The sequence below is a fragment of the Haliotis rufescens genome, unplaced genomic scaffold (genome assembly GCF_023055435.1).
Source record: "Haliotis rufescens isolate VD_foot unplaced genomic scaffold, xgHalRufe1.0.p SCAF_4, whole genome shotgun sequence".
Lineage (NCBI taxonomy): Eukaryota > Metazoa > Mollusca > Gastropoda > Lepetellida > Haliotidae > Haliotis > Haliotis rufescens.
In genome coordinates, this window is record NW_025964112.1 from 2,357,974 (window position 1) to 2,376,968 (window position 18,995).

Consider the following 18,995-nt stretch of genomic DNA (forward strand, 5'->3'; position numbering starts at 1 on the left):
TCACCAAAAAACATGAGCACCAGCATGTCAACAAACTTGTAATGAAGTATGCTTGTCCTGTGGTAAACATGACAAAGTAGACACAATTTATGGATAACAACTTCTTTAATACTGTAAAGGTGACGTTTCGGTATAGATCCTTATGCCGCTGTCAAGCAAGGATCTATCCAGAAACGTCGCCTTTACAGTATTAAAGAAGTTGTTATCCACAAATTGGGTCTACTTTATCATCTGTCAAACTTCTAGGTAATACCTTCGAAATCATCAATCATGTATCGGTAATTGAGGTGGATCAAAGCCCACTGTTTATTTTAGCCCAAATCAAGTTATGACTTGCAAAACTTGTTGACAACCATGAGAACTGGGCCAACTTACTTCCTGGGGAGGGGGAGCACAGCCACTGAGCAAGGAAGACAACAAACAACTGCAGGTTCATCATAATAATAAGCCCTCCTCCATCATCACAACAACATCCTCCTCCCAAAATTAGGACATCCACACATCCGGAGAGAAACTGCAAAACTCAACTTTATAAAAAAAACCATCAAATTTTCACACTGAAAACCTGTGTTGAGGAAATGTTAAAAGTCAGACAGAACAAGGACATCCTACAACTACTGGATCATTATCTTATTCATTAATTCAACTACCAGCTGGCCTGAAAATGAAACCAAGTTCTATTTGTGCAGTGGTTTGAAGCTCTCAGGAAGAGATCAATGTCCTCCTCTCCGCTGTGCTCAAGGAGTGATCATTGACCTGAGTGAGTGAGGAGCTGGGGTTCAAGCCACTCTATCAATATTCATCGTATCACATTGTACTCTGTCAATACCGACATGTTTCAGATACCATGGTTACCAGATAATTATTTAATTGTATTTGTCAATCTCATCTGTTAGTATAATTTGCACGTTCTGTATACATTGACCTATTTCTCAGTTTGATCATTCATATTTCATTTGGTACTTTAAGTTGCAGCATACATGTCATGGGCATTTGTTTACAACTTTTACTTCTCATCATTCAATCAGTAACGAATGCATTTGCTGAACAAAATGGACCTCCTTCTCTAAACATGCTAAATGTTGTCTTGGAGTGAGTGAGGATGGCTTTACGCCGCTTTTAGCAATATTCCAGCAATATCATGGCGGGGGACACCAGAAATGGGCTTCACACATTGTACCCACGTTGGGAATCGAACCCGGGTCTTCGGCGTTACAAGCGAACGCTTTAACCACTAGGCTACCCGACCGCCCCTGTGGGTGCTAAGAAGTACATGTAGTCGATAACATATACACGCAGCGCAATCTTGAAAGGATATACACATTCCCCGGCCATATGTATACAGTAAACAACATTTATAACGAACACGCTAGGCTACCCGACCGCCCCTGTTGTCTTGGATAATTCATTGTTGAATATATCAGACATGTTTCATTTACATGTGCATGGCTATAGGTTTTACACATGAAGCAAGCATGCAAACAACAGCAATATCAGTAAGTTTATAGCTTGTGTTGTGTTGGCTTGTCTAGACTATGTGACGTCCCCAATGTCACAACCACACCTCACCTAAACAAACAAGTGAACATGGAGGAGTACTGCATCTACTGTGGAGGAAACTTTCCACGGCTTACATTGTTTTCATACCCCTTATTTGTACATAGGAACCCATTCTCATGCCATGATTACACCTTAGAAACACTTCAACATTAAGCAAATTCAAAGTTCAAAATTAACAGGTCCGCTAGTCCGAGACTAGTCACATTCAGGAAGGACTAGTGACATTTCCTTGTTTTCAAACCCGGCAGTGATAGAAACTAACTTTTTTAGTCCACTTCTCCTTCATAATGGAACCACATGGTAAAACCCTTTAAAATGGCAAATTTCTAGACCGGAAACTGTCTTGGGCTAGCATTTGACTCTCATGAACACTTGGAAGCCTAATCGACATGTTACCATAAAAGGTCAAGGTCATGCTTTAAAGCTGCTGGAGACCACCAAAAAGTGACACCAACATCATATTATCTTGATGAAGGCATGTTGTTCCCTGTCTTGTAACCTTGATAACAATTTTATTTACCGTAAATTCATCTCAGTTTCTCGATACTGCCATCATCACAGACTCATGGCAGTACGACTCAGTACACATACACGTACAGGTATCTACAACCAACATATTGAAGTGGCCATCAAGATGGAGGGCTGTTGAGACCTACATGCGTCATATGGAGGAGATATACTCCTGCCCTAGTGAGCGCTACCAGAACACACGGCAGACAATGTCAGGCCACTGCTTATTTAATGCCCAATAAACAATCATAAACATCACAAGAGACGTTTCAACCTTAACACTTGTGTAATGGGGAATGGGCTACACGATATCTCAACAGAGAAGGTCTACATTTCTTTTCATAAATATGAACCAAATGACTGGAATAATCTGATTGATCGAATAGTCCAAAGTCTATTAACATCCAACATGATATATATGGTCCTCAACAACAAATGACGTAAACAGTTGAAGCCAAAGTGCATACGATGCAGTTGACGACATTTTTCTGATGTCACGACTTGACATATAAAGAAAGATAATAAATTAGGTCCTTAAGTGGAAAATTAGTCGTGTTAACTTCTGGTATGTGTTTACATATTGAACCATGATTTACACGAGGATTGTCCCTAGTGTTCACAGTCACAGTGTGGTCATATTGATAAGGGCTGTACTGTTATCAAGAGGATGGGTGTTTGTGGAAGTATTGTGCAAGGCACAACTTACCATAGAGGTTGTAATTCGTCGCAAATCACAAACACAATCATGACTCGCCAAAACTTGCTTAATCTTATGAAATGTCTGTCTGGGATTAGGGCCAAACGTAAGCGGCAGATACTGAAATGCATGAGTATTGATCACAAAACAAAGATGTGAGTTTAAACTAGCCTTCCACCCCCAAGTCAGTGTCTGATCCTAAGGGAAGGTAGAACATCAGGCTAATTGTAGGAAGTGTACTTATTTGTTATCACTGTAAACAACACAGTTATGTTTATTTAAATGAATCCTGAGTCTGAATATTATTGACCTGCTACAAACTTGTCAAAAACTCCGGGGGGGGGGGGTAGACTCTTGGATTCTTGAGGTTTGCTCTTAAAGGCTCTAAAAATCATCTCTTAACATTAGGGCAATGACATAGACTCCTTGACCTTCATAATACACTGACAATGTGTGTGCGTGTGCGTGCGTGCGTGCGTGCGTGCGTGCGTGCCTGTGTCTGTGTATATATATATATATATGGCTGACAATGTATGTATGTGTGTGTGCGCGTGTGCGTGTGTCTGTGTGTGTGTGTGTGTGTGTATATATATATGAGGCTTCAAAATTCAACTTCACTCCATTATTGCCCCTCCTGTTGAAATATGCCTTGTAATGACAACATTGAGGGACTACTGACACAGGTACTTACATACCCATGGGCTAACCTAACCAGGACTTTATCTAGGATTCCAAACTCCGTAGCCACATTGGGAAACATAATTATCCTTTTGTTCAAAATTGGGATTTTTAAAAGTTATAAAATTGTAAAATTCAAAAGTATTTTAACATTGCACGAAAATTCCACAAAAAGACAACTAAGCACGAAAGTCCCTTCCTCTTTAGTGGTAATGACATCAGCAAAGTACAAGTTCCAGTCTCTCATATGTAAGTTAGAGCTCTATTGACATCAATGATCAAGTGGGAAATTTATAATTACAGTATGGGAATTCTTACTGACATTTGCTGCACCTGAATATCAGGGGCAGGTCCAGATAAAGGCCTGTTAACCAGGGTTAGAAACTAACTGTGTTGGTCCACTAGTCCTTATGATGATAACACATAGCAAAACCCTTAATAATGGCCAATTTCTACTAGTCCTTGGGATACCTTAACTATTGGCCAGTTTGGCAAGGACTATAGGACTAGTGCCAATTTCTAACGCTGTTAACATTGGGCAGGTAGTATATTGAAGTGGCACAAAATGTAAATACCTTGCACCTGTCCTACCACTGTTTTCTACTGTTAAGTTTCTATTACAATTTTCACTGATAGCTACAATTATAATGTGTACAGACACAGCTTCAATTTGTGATTTCTTACATCCACTAGGTTACCATGGTTACAAAGAGTTAACTATAAAAACTGCAACAGCCCAGGGATTACCTACAAGTTCCTTCTCTGCAAGGGGGGTTGGTTCAGCAGGAGAGGGTACCGGTTACTTCCCACAATCAGCTGGGGTCACAACTAGGAACATCATGTCAACATGTCCCAAGTAAGGTGAGACTATCAATATGTTTACAACCACTATGATTGTCTATGCATGGATTGTGAGGCGACCTTCTTCTATTGAGCATGTTCAGTACAGGTGCATGCCAGAATGCACTATTGTCAAATACACCGCTTAAAACCAGCTTGAGAGAAAATTATCAAGTAGACCGTAACAATTTAACACTTTCAATGTCATGCAAGAGTGGCGGCGGAAATAAATTTGCCATGATTTCGTTTATCACCCACTTCCTCCTTTTGACGGATCCACACCAAAAACATGGATTACCAGACACATGGTGACTGTTGTGAGCGTCCTCTCAACCACACTCATAGTACTACCTGCCATAAAACTGCTGGTCTTGAACCCACATTAGTGAGGGTTTAAGTGGGCGGAGAAATTTGCATGCCTTGTTCCTTTAGAAGCTGTGGGTGTCTTGCTCTCTACACACTTACCACTAATATTGTGATGTTCGCTTGTTGTGGTATACTTGTGATGTCGTTAGCTTGGTAAGAAATACTTGTAAACCTACGTCTCCTCCGGCTGATAGACTCTCAGTACATTCAACAGGTCTCGAAACTGCCCTAAATTTCTCTCAACAAGCACTGAATATAGTTTATTAGAGTTTCTACAGATAATCAGAACCTCGCAGCAGCGACCTGCACATGAGTGCTGGTGAATGTCAGGCTGACTACGAGAGGCGATGCAATGTTTGACTGTTACAACTCTGTATTGTCAGGGGAACATCAACATGAACCGAACAGGGAGCACTCCCTGAATTGTAAAATATCAACAATCACCTTGGGAAGCTCTGCCTCACATCTACATTCACAACACTCTAGCACTGTTCCAGTTGTAGCAGTATAGTATTTGATCACTCCAAATTTAGGACAAAATCAGTGTTGGGAAACTAAAGATCTGGTGAATGGAGACGAGAGGTCTATGTTAGCAGAACACAGACCTGGTGAACGCAGATCACAGATCTGGTGAACGCAGACCACAGACCTGGTGAACACAGACCACAGACCTGGTGAATGCAGACCACAGACCTGGTGAATGCAGACCACAGACCTGGTGAACGCAGATCACAGACCTGGTGAACACAGACCACAGACCTGGTGAACATAGACCTGGTGAACACAGATCACAGACCTGGTAAATGCAGACCACAGACTTGGTGATCACAGACCACAGACTTGGTGAATGCAGATCACAGACCTGGTGAATGCAGATCACAGACCTGGTGAACGCAGACCACAGACCTGGTGAATGCAGACCACAGACCTGGTGAACGCAGATCACAGACCTGGTGAACACACCTGGTGAACACAGATCACAGACCTGGTAAATGCAGACCATAGACCTGGTGAACGCAGATCACAGACCTAGTGAACACAGACTACAGACCTGTTGCACACTTTAAGAGACACAAGACCCGTAAAGATCTTGGGCTTAGAGTTGGTCTTCAGCCACCCATTCTTGTCATAAGAGGCAACTAAAGGGATTGGTTGGTCAGACTCGCTGACTTGGCTGATGCACGTCATCGTGTTATAATTGCACAGACTGATGCTCATGATGTTCACCATTGGATTGTCTGATCCAGACTAGATTATTTACAGACCGCAGTAATGTAGCTTGAATATTGTGAAGTGTGGCGTTAAACAACAAACAAAACTTAGAGATAAATTATTAAGCCTAAGCCAGCAGGGCCAGTGCAGCAACCACCATGTGGAGCAGCCACAGTACCTGGTGCTTGGTGTATGCATGATACAGGAGACAGGTGCATGGAAGATTTTGTTAGTAGTTTATCACTGAGCTCAGCAATATTTCAGCTATATGACAGGAGTCTGTAAATAATCATGTCTGGACCAGACAATCCAGTGATTGACATCAAGAGCATCTGTCTACGCAATTGGGATACGATGACATGCATCAACAAAGTCAGCGAACCTGACCACCTGATCCCATTAATCGTCTCAAACAACAAGCACAGTCGCCTCTTACAGCAAGCATGGGTTGCTGAAGAACTGTTCTACCCCGGATGTTCCTGGGTTTCACTTGCCAAATCTCAACCACAAAGTCCCTAACAAACACTTGTAATAAGATCAGGAATGACCTCTACTAAAAGGAAAAACAAGTTTCAGTTCTGGAACTTGGCTTAAAACTGCTGTGAACATTGATTCCGTTATATCACAGCCTGTCAGCGTGATGTGGGAGGAAAGTTCACAGAAATGCAGATCTTAGGTGTTTACCTCTTTGATCAAAATCACAAGCACATGTTAGCAATGGTTAGCAGTAGAGGACGTAACGTGTACGCGAGACGGCTCTCCCGTCTCGCGTACAAGTGACCACCTGAGAGGGGGTCACTCGTATGCGTGACGGTCTGTCAGTGGACCATGGATTTCTGCATGTTGCACAAAAATGTCTCTACAAGCGTTATTTGTGAAAATAATAAAACAAAATTAAGTACAGTTATTGATTATCCTACTATTTATCGAATGATATTAAAAAAATGTCATAAGAAAAATAATAAACGGTCAAATTGGGAGAAAAATGTGTAAAAATCGAGCAAAATGTTCTGTTTTTGACAGCGATTTTCTCCTATACATGTACATATTTTTCAGAAACTAACACGTTGTATTTTCTAAAAGCTTATTCATCGTAGAGTTACAAAATATATAAATTATTTCACGCACACCAACGCACACCCATTTTCCATCGCGTTGAAACATGTTTACTTTCTTCGAAACTGCGCGAACCGTCTCGCGTACAAGTGACTGGTCGACAAGCCGATAAAGGGAGGTAACCGATGCCTGACTAAAATGTTCAATCGGAACATCCGTCTTGTTACACTAAATGTGTCTGAATCAGAATGATGCGTGTTAGAGCTGACAAACCTTGTAGCATAACCGGGGGAAATCTGGGATTTGAACCTATGATTGTAGGCTTCTAGAGATTAAACAATGAGCTACGATGAATTTTGGATTATCTGTCCAGATATAACCTCACTTGTTATTCTAAATATTACTCGCTATCATCCTACTAAGAAACTTCCTTGAAGTCAGCCCGTTGTCCAAATGATGTAACCGCATGGATCTGTGACTACCAGATTAATGGAAGACGTCAAATGATATAGTCCTCAACTATAAAGCAATGGGATGTCATACGACCAATACTGACCAAAACATGTTGCACAAAAATCATTTAGAATCACTAAAAAGCACATGTGCCATCATCAGAAAGTTACACTCACATTTTCAACACTTGTGAGCAATAATTTGAAATCGTTCTAAAAGAAGAATTCCCTACTTCCAAGTACTTAGTCCCTGGCTGGCCAAGGCCTTGTAATAATTACAGCAGTCTGCGACTTTAGCCCTTATTCTGAACACTGAGTCTTGTAAAAGTCTGTTGGGTCTTGTAAGCTCAGCTAACAATAGTCGATATAAGAACACTAAAATCAACTAAAAATGATGCTAAGAGTCATGTTGGGCGAGTAGTCTCAAAAGTTTTTGGCACACACTGCAATGATACTCACATATCTCCTAAACATTTACAAGCAGGTTTGCACTAGTTACTCTCTCCAAGTCCTTCAAGGCATCTTACGATGCTTGTCCTCACAACTGACACCGGAGACCTCAATCATGATGAATCAACCTTTATGAGCAGCCGGTGAGATATTGATCAGGTGCAACCTAGAGTATACATCAGATTTAGTGTTTCCTGCGTCACAGATGTCCACCAGGCTAATCCCCACCACACAATAACCTGCATGGGGGGGGGGGGCAACACAGCCTCCCTTGTAATGGGATTGTTTGTGTACAGGTATTGTCCTTTCCTTGTACTGGAATTGTCCTTTCTTTATACTGTAATTGTCCTTTCTTTGTACTGGAGTTGTCCTTTCATTCTACTGGGATTGTACCTTCCTTGTACCGGGATCGTGCTTTCCTTGTACATGGATTGTCTTAGGAACCATAACACTGACCCCTGCACTTCTTAGTAACCATAACACTGACCCCTGCACACCTTAGGAATCGTAACACTGACCCCTGCACTTCTTAGGAACCGTAACACTGACCCCTGCACACCTTAGGAATCGTAACACTGACTCCTGCACTTCTTAGGAACCGTAACACTGACCCCTGCACACCTTGGGAACCATAACACTGACCCCTGCACTTCTTAGGAATCATAACACTGACCCCTGCACACCTTGGGAACCATAACACTGACCCCTGCACACCTTGGGAACCATAACACTGACCCCTGCACTTCTTAGGAATCATAACACTGACCCCTGCACACCTTGGGAACCATAACACTGACCCCTGCACACCTTGGGAACCATAACACTGACCCCTGCACTTCTTAGGAATCATAACACTGACCCCTGCACACCTTGGGAACCATAACACTGACCCCTGCACACCTTGGGAACCATAACACTGACCCCTGCAGGTCTTAGGAATCGTAACACTGACTCCTGCAGGTCTTAGGAATCGTAACACTGACCCCTGCAGGTCTTAGGAATCGTAACACTGACCCCTGCAGGTCTTAGGAATCGTAACACTGACCCCTGCAGGTCTTAGGAATCGTAACACTGACTCCTGCAGGTCTTAGGAATCATAACACTGACCCCTGCAGGTCTTAGGAATCGTATCACTGAACCCTGCAGGTCTTAGGAATCGTAACACTGACCCCTGCAGGTCTTAGGAATCGTAACACTGACCCCTGCATGTCTTAGGAATCGTAACACTGACCCCTGCAGGTCTTAGGAATCGTAACACTGACTCCTGCAGGTCTTAGGAATCATAACACTGACCCCTGCAGGTCTTAGGAATCATAACACTGACCCCTGCAGGTCTTAGGAATCATAACACTGACCCCTCCAGGTCTTAGGAATCATCAGACTGACTCCTGTCCTGTGTAGAGTTTGCTGGAAATGAACATTGGTTTTATCCACCATCTTCTGACGCTATTGCCAGCCTTGTTCAGTCACTTATTCTATCCCGACTAGGTTACTGCAATTAGAGCCCTTAAATGGAAAATCTAATGAACAGCTTACAAGACTACAGAAAATTCAGAACAGATCAGCTTGCATCGCAACAGGAAGCAATCTACGTTCCCATATTTCTACTGAATTTGGACTTTTCACTGAGCAGGACTCTGAATAAGAAACAAATCAGGTGTGTCCAAGGGCACTGGACCTGTTTTTTTATTTCCCCATAATTTTAACAGTCGTGTCTGTATTCAATTTTTTCAAAATTTCAATGTTAGCACTAGCACTAGGTGATATAGCCTGTTTTCCTTGCCCGTCAGTCTGCATAACTTCATTGGAAGTTACAGCAGTAGGCTTCAAGAAATCAAAAAGGAGTATTTTATTTGAGAAATAGTGATGCGGATCATCTGCTAGGTTCTTCACAACAGTCTACAGGAATGACCCCTTCCATTTGAAACACAAACCGTATGGTATATTCTTAGTGATATTCTGTCCAAATACAGAAAGACACAGGTACATTCAAAGGACTAAGTAATAGTCACGATATTATGTCAAAATATGGAAAAGAGCGTGTACTTTCAAATGTATTTCGTGCTATCATGAACATATGGTTAAACGTCAGTAAGTTACAGTCAACAGAAATCACTGAATAATAGAGGTGTGCGATATTACCGGTATACCACGATATGAATAACCAATGAATACGTACCAGAATATGTTCCGGTATATTGCGTCTTTCAAAATCATGCATATCATCTTGGTGGAAGATTTTAGACTCAAATGGAAATTAAGAAATTAGCAACTATAAGTGAAACTATTTGTGACAGTTTCCAATATACAATGTGTCTATTATGCATGCTTTGTGCCTTAGCAACATCCCAAATAATACGAAGTTGTCAAAAACATGCGAGGAAAGTTCTTTTTATTCAGGTGCATAACAAATTACAGAGGAAAGAACGCATGCAATATATTGTGATACGTATGGCAATACAGGAATCATTTTTGCAATAAATGTCTTTATGAAAATCAGGCCAATCTCCATCACTACCGTATAAAACCTATTGATTTGACAAGAGGATGTCGGTTAGCAATAGTGGATAAAGCAACTAATGGGGAAAACTCTTTCATTTCACAGTTTAATTTTGTTAGACATGAAATAAAAATTAACATAAGTACTTTTAATGAAAATGGCCATGCCCTTGTACATAAAATACAAGCGAGCCATTTCCTATGTTGTGTGTGTCGTGTGCATGGTGGCACTAGTAGTTTTGAGCTCTGCACTGTCTCAAGATGTGTTGACTTCAAACTCCTGACTCTGACTTATCAATGAATTCATGGAACAGCTCCCCCTCTTAATTTCCAAGTTCTGATCTCAAGTTATAGATCTGCCCGTGCACTGTGATCAAGTGTCCAGCGGCTAATCAACATCCCGTCTTACAAACATCTTATAAGTCTTTTATCTCTTGATCTTTCCAATATGCCAAGATGTGTTGACTTCCAACTCCTGACTGACTTATCAATGAATTCATGGAACAGCTCCCCCTCTTAATTTCCAAGTTATAGATCTGTCCATGCACAGCGATCAAGTGTCAAGCGGCTACTCAACATCCCGTCTTACAAACATTTTATAAGTCTTTTATCTCTTGATCTTTCCAATATGCCACTGCTTCACTATGGAGCTCTCTCCAATCTCACAATGGCTCTCTCTCCACTCTCACAATGCAACTCTCCCCATTCTTACTTTGGGGTTCTCTCCACTCTCACTATGGAACTTTCTCCACTCTCACCATGGAGCTTTCTCCACTCTCACTATGGAACTTTCTCCACTCTTACTATGGAACTTTCTCCACTCTCACTATGGAACTTTCTCCAGTCTTACTATGGAGTTCTCTCCACTCTCACTATGGAACTTTCTCCGCTCTTACTATGGAACTTTCTCCACTCTCACTATGGAACTTTCTCCAGTCTTACTATGGAGTTCTCTCCACTCTCACTATGGAACTTTCTCCAGTCTTTCTATGGAACTTTCTCCACTCTCACTATGGAACTTTCTCCACTCTCACTATGGAACTTTCTCCACTCTCACTATGGAACTTTCTCCAGTCTTTCTATGGAGTTCTCTCCACTCTCACAATGCAACTCTCCCCATTCTTACTATGGGGTTCTCTCCACTCTCACTATGGAACTTTCTCCACTCTCACCATGGAGCTTTCTCCACTCTCACTATGGAACTTTCTCCAGTCTTTCTATGGAGTTCTCTCCACTCTCACTATGGAGTTCTCTCCACTCTCACTATGGAACTTTCTCCACTCTCACTATGGAACTTTCTCCACTCTCACTATGGAACTTTCTCCAGTCTTTCTATGGAGTTCTCTCCACTCTCACTATGGAACTTTCTCCAGTCTTACTATGGAGTTCTCTCCACTCTCACTATGGAACTTTCTCCACTCTTACTATGGAACTTTCTCCACTCTCACTATGGAACTTTCTCCAGTCTTACTATGGAGTTCTCTCCACTCTCGCTATGGAACTTTCTCCAGTCTTTCTATGGAACTTTCTCCACTCTTACTATGGAACTTTCTCCAGTCTTTCTATGGAACTTTCTCCACTCTCACTATGGAACTTTCTCCAGTCTTTCTATGGAGTTCTCTCCACTCTCACTATGGAGTTCTCTCCACTTTCACTATCGAACTTTCTCCACTCTCACTATGGAACTTTCTCCACTCTCACTATGGAACTTTCTCCACTCTCACTATGGAACTTTCTCCACTCTCACTATGGAACTTTCTCCAGTCTTACTATGGAGTTCTCTCCACTCTCACTATGGAACTTTCTCCACTCTCACTATGGAGCTCTCTCCATTTGTCCAAAAAAAGAAATTGTCCAGGTATTTTTCTGAATGTTATAAGAAACACCAGTATATTTTCAGGAGTTACCAAATGCACAAGTTTTATCTCATGTGTTATCAGAAACATCACTTTTTTTTCTTGGGTCACCAGAAACATCACTATTTTCTCTTGGGTTACCAGAAACATCACTATTTTCTCTTGGGTTACCAGAAACATCACTATTTTCTCTTGGGTTACCAGAAACATCACTATTTTCTCTTGGGTTACCAGAAACATCACTATTTTCTCGAGGGCCTAACACAGACAGCACCAGACCAGCTGCCACGAGTCTTCTGCATATGGTAAGTCACTGATCTTGCAAATATCTCAATCAGCCACAGACCAACAAAATCAATACATCTGGAGACTGACCATCCACTGGACAACTGGTCACAAGAATCCACCGAGGTATTTGGAGGCTTATTTAAGTTGCGTTGCCATTCAATCAATGTGAAGTGTTTCACCTATCACATCAATACTACCAATCTCTTTCATGTGCCTAAACGGACGAGATTCAGGGCTATTAGAAGGATCCCAGTCATATGTTTCTGTAATGCCTACAGTCAATACAGGGGCATGCAATGTCTTTGGATCACCCTAGCTGGCCACACAAACCAATGAACCCCCACCCACACAGTACATCTCACATAGCTTTACCATGGTTGCTATGCAACTCCTATACCATGGTCCCTTACAACAAATGCTTTTTCATCTTTCTGTTCTTAGGAGTTGATCTTTTTATATTCTAGGAAGCTGAACAAGTTTTTTTCCCAACTCAGCTTTTTTCAGGGCATCCAGCATGTTCAACAAACAGCTTATTTCTTTTGTTTAAATTTGAGGACAATTTGTTTTTAAATTTTTCTGGGTGAAATTATTTTCTTTAGCAATATTCCAAGCCCCTCCTCACCAAGAATATCAAAAGGCTGGTCCCTTCAAAGTATTCTATAATAAACAGAAGAAAAAAAACAAGATTTAATCAACACAACCCATCTTTCAGCCAGCTTGAATGTTTTCACAAATGAACCTGAAAGACAGAAACATGATCAACCTTTCCTTAAAAACTGATTAATTAATATAATATTATTAATTGGTATAAATAAATTATTTCCCTTTTCATCAAATCAATAAGATTTAACTAAAGATGGTTCCTGATTGTCCAAGTTAAGTCTGACCATTATGATAATGGCATGGCAACTAGAGCTGTCTTCGATGGTGGTCAATTCTAAAAATATGGCCCCATCACCCCTCTTATTCACAGAGAAGCCAACCTCAAATTGAGGCTGTTAGAAACATCTTGCACACCAAGTAATTTATATGACAGTGTGATCTTGAGGAAATATATCATTTTTTCACATTGCATTTTATCACCCAAACTCAATCTGTAAACCAGCCAATCACAGCCCAAACAAATGACTACCAACCCATGTTAACTGGTTGCATATGTGATAACTATCATACTATTAATGATTGGCTAGGTCTTGACAAAAAGTATAACATATTTCACTTACTGGCAGAATTAGGTTCAAAGTATCGCAATGATTCTGCCACAATAGAATACTTGGCATCTCAGTATTCAGAGCATCTGATTGGCCAGTAAATAGGTCAGCATAGATGTTTTCATTTGTGATACCAATATTACATATCATGCTGGACTGTTTAGTCATAATACGGGGTCATCGCACAAGAACATTGCTCAGCATGCACAACAATGGCCTGGCAGTTTAATACTACTCAAAAGAAGTAAAAGAACACCCACTTCTATCCTATTACTTTTGTTAATCTACCATGGCATGACAGACTAATGATAGCAACATGAAAGAATCTGGAGTTCTCTAACTAAATTCAACTTTCGAGTAGTAAATAATGTAAAATATTTAAGTCTCTGTCTATTGTTTAACACCACACTCAGCAATATTCCACCAATAAGACAGCGGTCCGTAAATAATCGAGTCTGGACCAGACAATCCAGTGACTGACATCATGAGCATTGATCCATGCAATTGGGATACAATGACATGCATCAACCAAGTCAGCGAGTCTGACCACTTGATCCCGTTAGTCGCCACTTACGACAAGCATAGTCGCCTTTTACCACGTTTACAGCAAGCATGGGTTGCTGAAGACCTATTATACCCCAGATCTTCAATGGTCTCAAGTATTTAAGTAATTGTATGGTGCAAATGGTATGAATATATTTGCATGGTCTGTCTCATTCCCAATGCACAGCCTGCAGTCTACTCAGAGGCCACTGGCTGAGAGTCAACACAACCACTGTGAAACCCATAGCCTTTGGATCTATTCAGTCATACAAGCAAGCATTGTGCAACACCCCAGCATGAACACTACGGCTCCCTTTCTACACATTCAAGTCTGTACATCAGCATATACTCCAAGGCAAAAGTTACTGTGACATGGATTCTGCTTACTTACAAAGCTTTATCTGAATGTTTGCATTTGAACATGGGGATATGGTGATCCTGTTTATGAAAAAACTGGAAGAAATGCAACTAACCAAATGTTGCTTGTAATGCATGTTATTTTGCCTGAAATAGTAAAGATTCAGGACAAATTGCTTCACATAAAGGGCAAGATATATTCTCTGTAATGAACGAGATGTATTACTTCTCTGTAAAGGCCTAGGTATCCAATCCCACTTCTATTGTTGTATTATTATTAGACTTCATACCTGGACTTAGTTTTCTTGTGCTGAATAAATCTGCCTCATTTCCAACTGTACAGGCAATTACTGGTTATTACAAATTTGATTTGTATTCATTTGTTGCTTATAGCCAGTCAGTCATCTTTGAGAATGGGTTCATTTATTTTCATTGAGAGTCCTGTGTGATGCAAAAAGGTATAGCTACCTCAACATTTGAGTTTATCAAAATAGTAGGCTGCATATTATATGCAACTGACATTTCTATTCCAGTAAGTAATACACTCAAAGTTCAGGGTGTCAGTGGTGGATTTTCTGAAATCTGATATTGAAATCCCCATTTCTGGTTGGCTGATAGCTTCTGAGCATATGCAGTGATATTACGGCATCAGTAAATTTACTCAAATTCTAGGAAGTCAAGCAAAGTCGGCCATGTTTTGCCATCGTGGGACTCCCATGCCCCTGCCTTGGACTTGCAGAATATATAACCTAAAGTCAATCAAAAATAGATAAAGCCCGGGAAATCCCTAGGTAAAGTAATGATGTTTACTATTGACGAACACTTACCTGCAAACAGTCCAAGAACGCTGACAGGTCAACAATCAACCCATCTTTAGAGACTCAGTACAGTGGGTAACCTCCAGGCCTATCTGGTTATCATATCTGAAACAAGGACATAAACATTATCAGGGATGGTTCTCTCGTTATCATAGGGGGCACAGTTGGCCCAGTCGTCTAAGGCGCCAAAATTCGCTGTGCAGAAAAGCGTCCCTTGGGCTTGCCAGAAACCTATGACTGTGGGTTCGAAATGTGCTGGGGACACAAGAAAGGGCTTCAGACATACTCATGTGGGGAATTAAACCCAGGCCTTAGGTGTGACACCCGAACACCTTAACCACAAGGCTACCCCAGTGCAAATCACATACAAATGTCGACATGGTCCAAACAGGACAATTTGCTCCACAATAATACAGTATGACATTCATTGCATTATTTCCTGTTTCACATGAACTTCTTTTGAGTCAGATGGACAGATATTAAAGATGTGCGAACATACAAACAATGACTGTCATTCAGATTCTAGGTAATGCTGCCTTATTTGGAAGTCTTACTACAGCAAATAACATGTATTGAATGAATGCTGCCTTGCTTCTATGACTCACTCATTTGATTGGTCGACTTTTAACCAAGGTTTGCAAATTAGACTTGTTTTTGCAACAATTGAACAACTGCCTGTGGACTAGCAGAATGTCTTGTAGTTTTCTATTTCGCATAGTATTTGATTGTTATTACCATCTTGGTGTTGATAATGAAATGAATTTGGCATAAAAGTTTGTTGTTTGATATTCAATACAAGGTCATGAACTGCTATGTTTGACAGTGATGAGACTGTTGGTGATATAACACCAACAGATTACCATGATTACGTGACTTGCATCACAGACAGACTGTCGTCAACACCATGTGTTTGTTGTTTATCGCTGCACTCAACAATATTCCAGCTACAATCCAGTGACCTGTAAATAATGGAGTCTGGAATTCACAATCCAGTGATTGACGTTGTGAGCAACGATCCACAACGCTGGGGTATGTTGACACACCATCAATCGGCCATTATTAAGTCTTAGACTCTTTAGCCCAGCATCGGTTGTTTGGGAATCCCCATCCGTGTCGTACGCTGCATTTTCATATTCTATTTATAACTTTTTGAGCATGGATACATCAGATTGTGACAATATTAACATTAATAGTTTCACAAACATAACTGCAAATGATTATCAACAATATTAAGCTTGGATCGCGAATATCGGTTTGCCCATTTTTTAACTGGTTACAAATCTTAATCAACCTGTTATCTTATTAACCCTGACAGGCCTAGTTACAAGTGTAATCATTGGTAATCACTGTCATCAGTCTTCAAGGCAATCAGTCCTCTTGGTTAAATTTTTCCCCTGGGAGCCTTTTGGCTCCTAAGTGAAAACCTTTGGAGCCAAATGGTTTTATCAATAGCCAGATTATCTATATATAATATCATGTGTTTTTCTTTTCAAACCTGTAAAAAAATAACCAATAAATTAATATTATCATTGCTAATCAGATCTTTATTGAGTGACAGGTTGAACTGTGTGAAAGTCAACTCCTCTCTGGCAACTGTGTACATGGTGCATGCAATGTTTATTTTGGTTTAAAGATCAGAGAATGGTGTAGTGTTACATTCATGCTTCATGCTTTGTTATTGGTAGTATTTAACCAATCAGCAAATTTTATACAGAATACAAAAACTGGGTGTTATGTCAAGTTACAGTCGCGCATGTCAACGTTAATATCGAGATATTTTAAAGAACAGTTCTAGTCGATATAGTATACGAAAAGAATCGTGTTTTGGTTCCACTCGGGAACTTTTGAGAAAACGTAGTCAAAATGTATTTTAGATTTTCATTACATGGAACTATTATATGGTATTATGGGTTTTCATTCAATAATAAATTAAGGAGCCACAGTACCAATAAACATGTGTACTAATTTGCCATCATAAAATTACAATTGCACATGTTTGTGACCATCTTCCCGAGGCAAGGGAGTTAACTGACTTTAAAAGTCCAGTTTCCACCAAAGCTGAACTAGGCTAGAATTACTGGGCTCTATGGTTGAGCCACCAGTGGCTATTACCAATTATGTCCCTTCTAAGCCTCTCCTATGGACCAATCAGATTCCACCTCTCGTATCACTTGCGTTTGCTTCACACAAAATGGTGGCGCCGAGTCAAGACGATCTGATTGATAATCAAGATCTATTGTGATAAAGCGGGTCTTACATTGCGAAATGCATCAAATCACGTGAGCACCTTGATTAAACACATGAAAGGATTTGGAAAATATCTGCTGACAACGAATTGGCGATGCACATGCTTTGCAAATCCTGCAATCTATCAAAATCTGCACAGATTTTGATTTCGGTCCGTGATTTTGATTGGACTATGCATAAACTCGTTAGTCCAGACAAAACGTTACTCCATAATACCAGCCTAGTTGGGCAAGGGTGGAAACTGGACTTTTATAGTCAGTTAACTCCTTTGCCTCGGGAAGATGGTTTGTGACTGATTCGGCCACTAATGAGCTCAGAATCAAGAGAAAGGTGAGAATATGTCAGTTGTCATCACAGCAGGTTATCCGAGGAATCATACCAGTGAAGACCCGGGGTAGAACAGGTCTTCAGCAACCCATGCTTGCCCTAAACGGCGACTACGCTTGTTGTAAGAGGCTACTAACGGGATCAGGCGGTCAGGCTCGCTGACTTCTTTGATGCATGTTATCGAATCCAAATTGCATGGATCAATGCTCATGGTGTCACTCACTGGATTGTCTGGTCCAGACGTGATTACTTACGTCATATAGCTGGAATATTGCTGAGCGCAGAGTTAAACAACAATAAATCAAACCGAGAAATCGTGCTGGGCCTGGTTATAAGTGTTATGGTTGGCAATCAGCATGATCAGTGTAATGAGCCTTCATCCCAGTAATCGCTCAGGTTAAACGTGATGATTTGTAATCTGTCATTACAGCAGTCATTAGGGCAACCACTGGGTAAAGTAATTCTTCATGGCTTCCTTGATCATATCATTGACATTTACACTGTTAATCAGTCACCATGGTAGCTTTCTTCATCATGTGCATCAAAGACCTACATCGTGATGAAGAGAAACAGCAGCCCTGTTGATGAGCAGGGCAGGGAGATGGTGTTGTAACAATGCGGAAATGTTTGTTCGTTTGTGATCTGTAGTTTGCCATATGTCAGCACGAGCTTGCTGGTTGCGCCAAACTTGTAAATGAAGACAACCTGCACATTATGCCATGATATAACTAAAGTGGCATAAAACCTTACTCAGTTCCTCCACAAACACACACAACACATACATAACACACACAACACACACAACACACATACCACATACATCAAACACATACATCACACACATACATAACACACATACATAACACACACACACTACATACTCTTGTAAGAGAACTATATGAACTAATCGATTATCTGACGTGTCTGACACTCGCCAATGTAGAAATGAGAGAGTGAGTATAATTCCACAGGCCCAACTTCACAAATTGATCCTAGGCTAGACATTGAGAAAACTGTGCATTATGGTT

At 40.8% G+C, this 18,995-nt stretch overlaps 2 protein-coding genes across 12 annotated transcripts in view; one reads left to right on the plus strand and one right to left on the minus strand.

The window, feature by feature from the left end:
• LOC124149904 (anion exchange protein 2-like) overlaps positions 1-18,995 on the minus strand; it is a 117,940-nt gene that overhangs the window by 77,702 nt on the left and 21,243 nt on the right. For all 11 annotated transcript variants that reach the window (XM_048381936.1, XM_048381937.1, XM_048381925.1 and 8 more), the window contains exon 2: positions 15,403-15,498. The gene's annotated coding sequence lies outside the window, so the exon portion shown is untranslated. The remainder of the gene's footprint in view (positions 1-15,402; positions 15,499-18,995) is intronic.
• Positions 10,949-12,190, plus strand: LOC124149883. Its single transcript, XM_046521712.2, has one exon. The coding sequence runs from the start codon at positions 10,949-10,951 to the stop codon at positions 12,188-12,190; it is 1,242 nt and encodes a 413-aa protein (XP_046377668.2).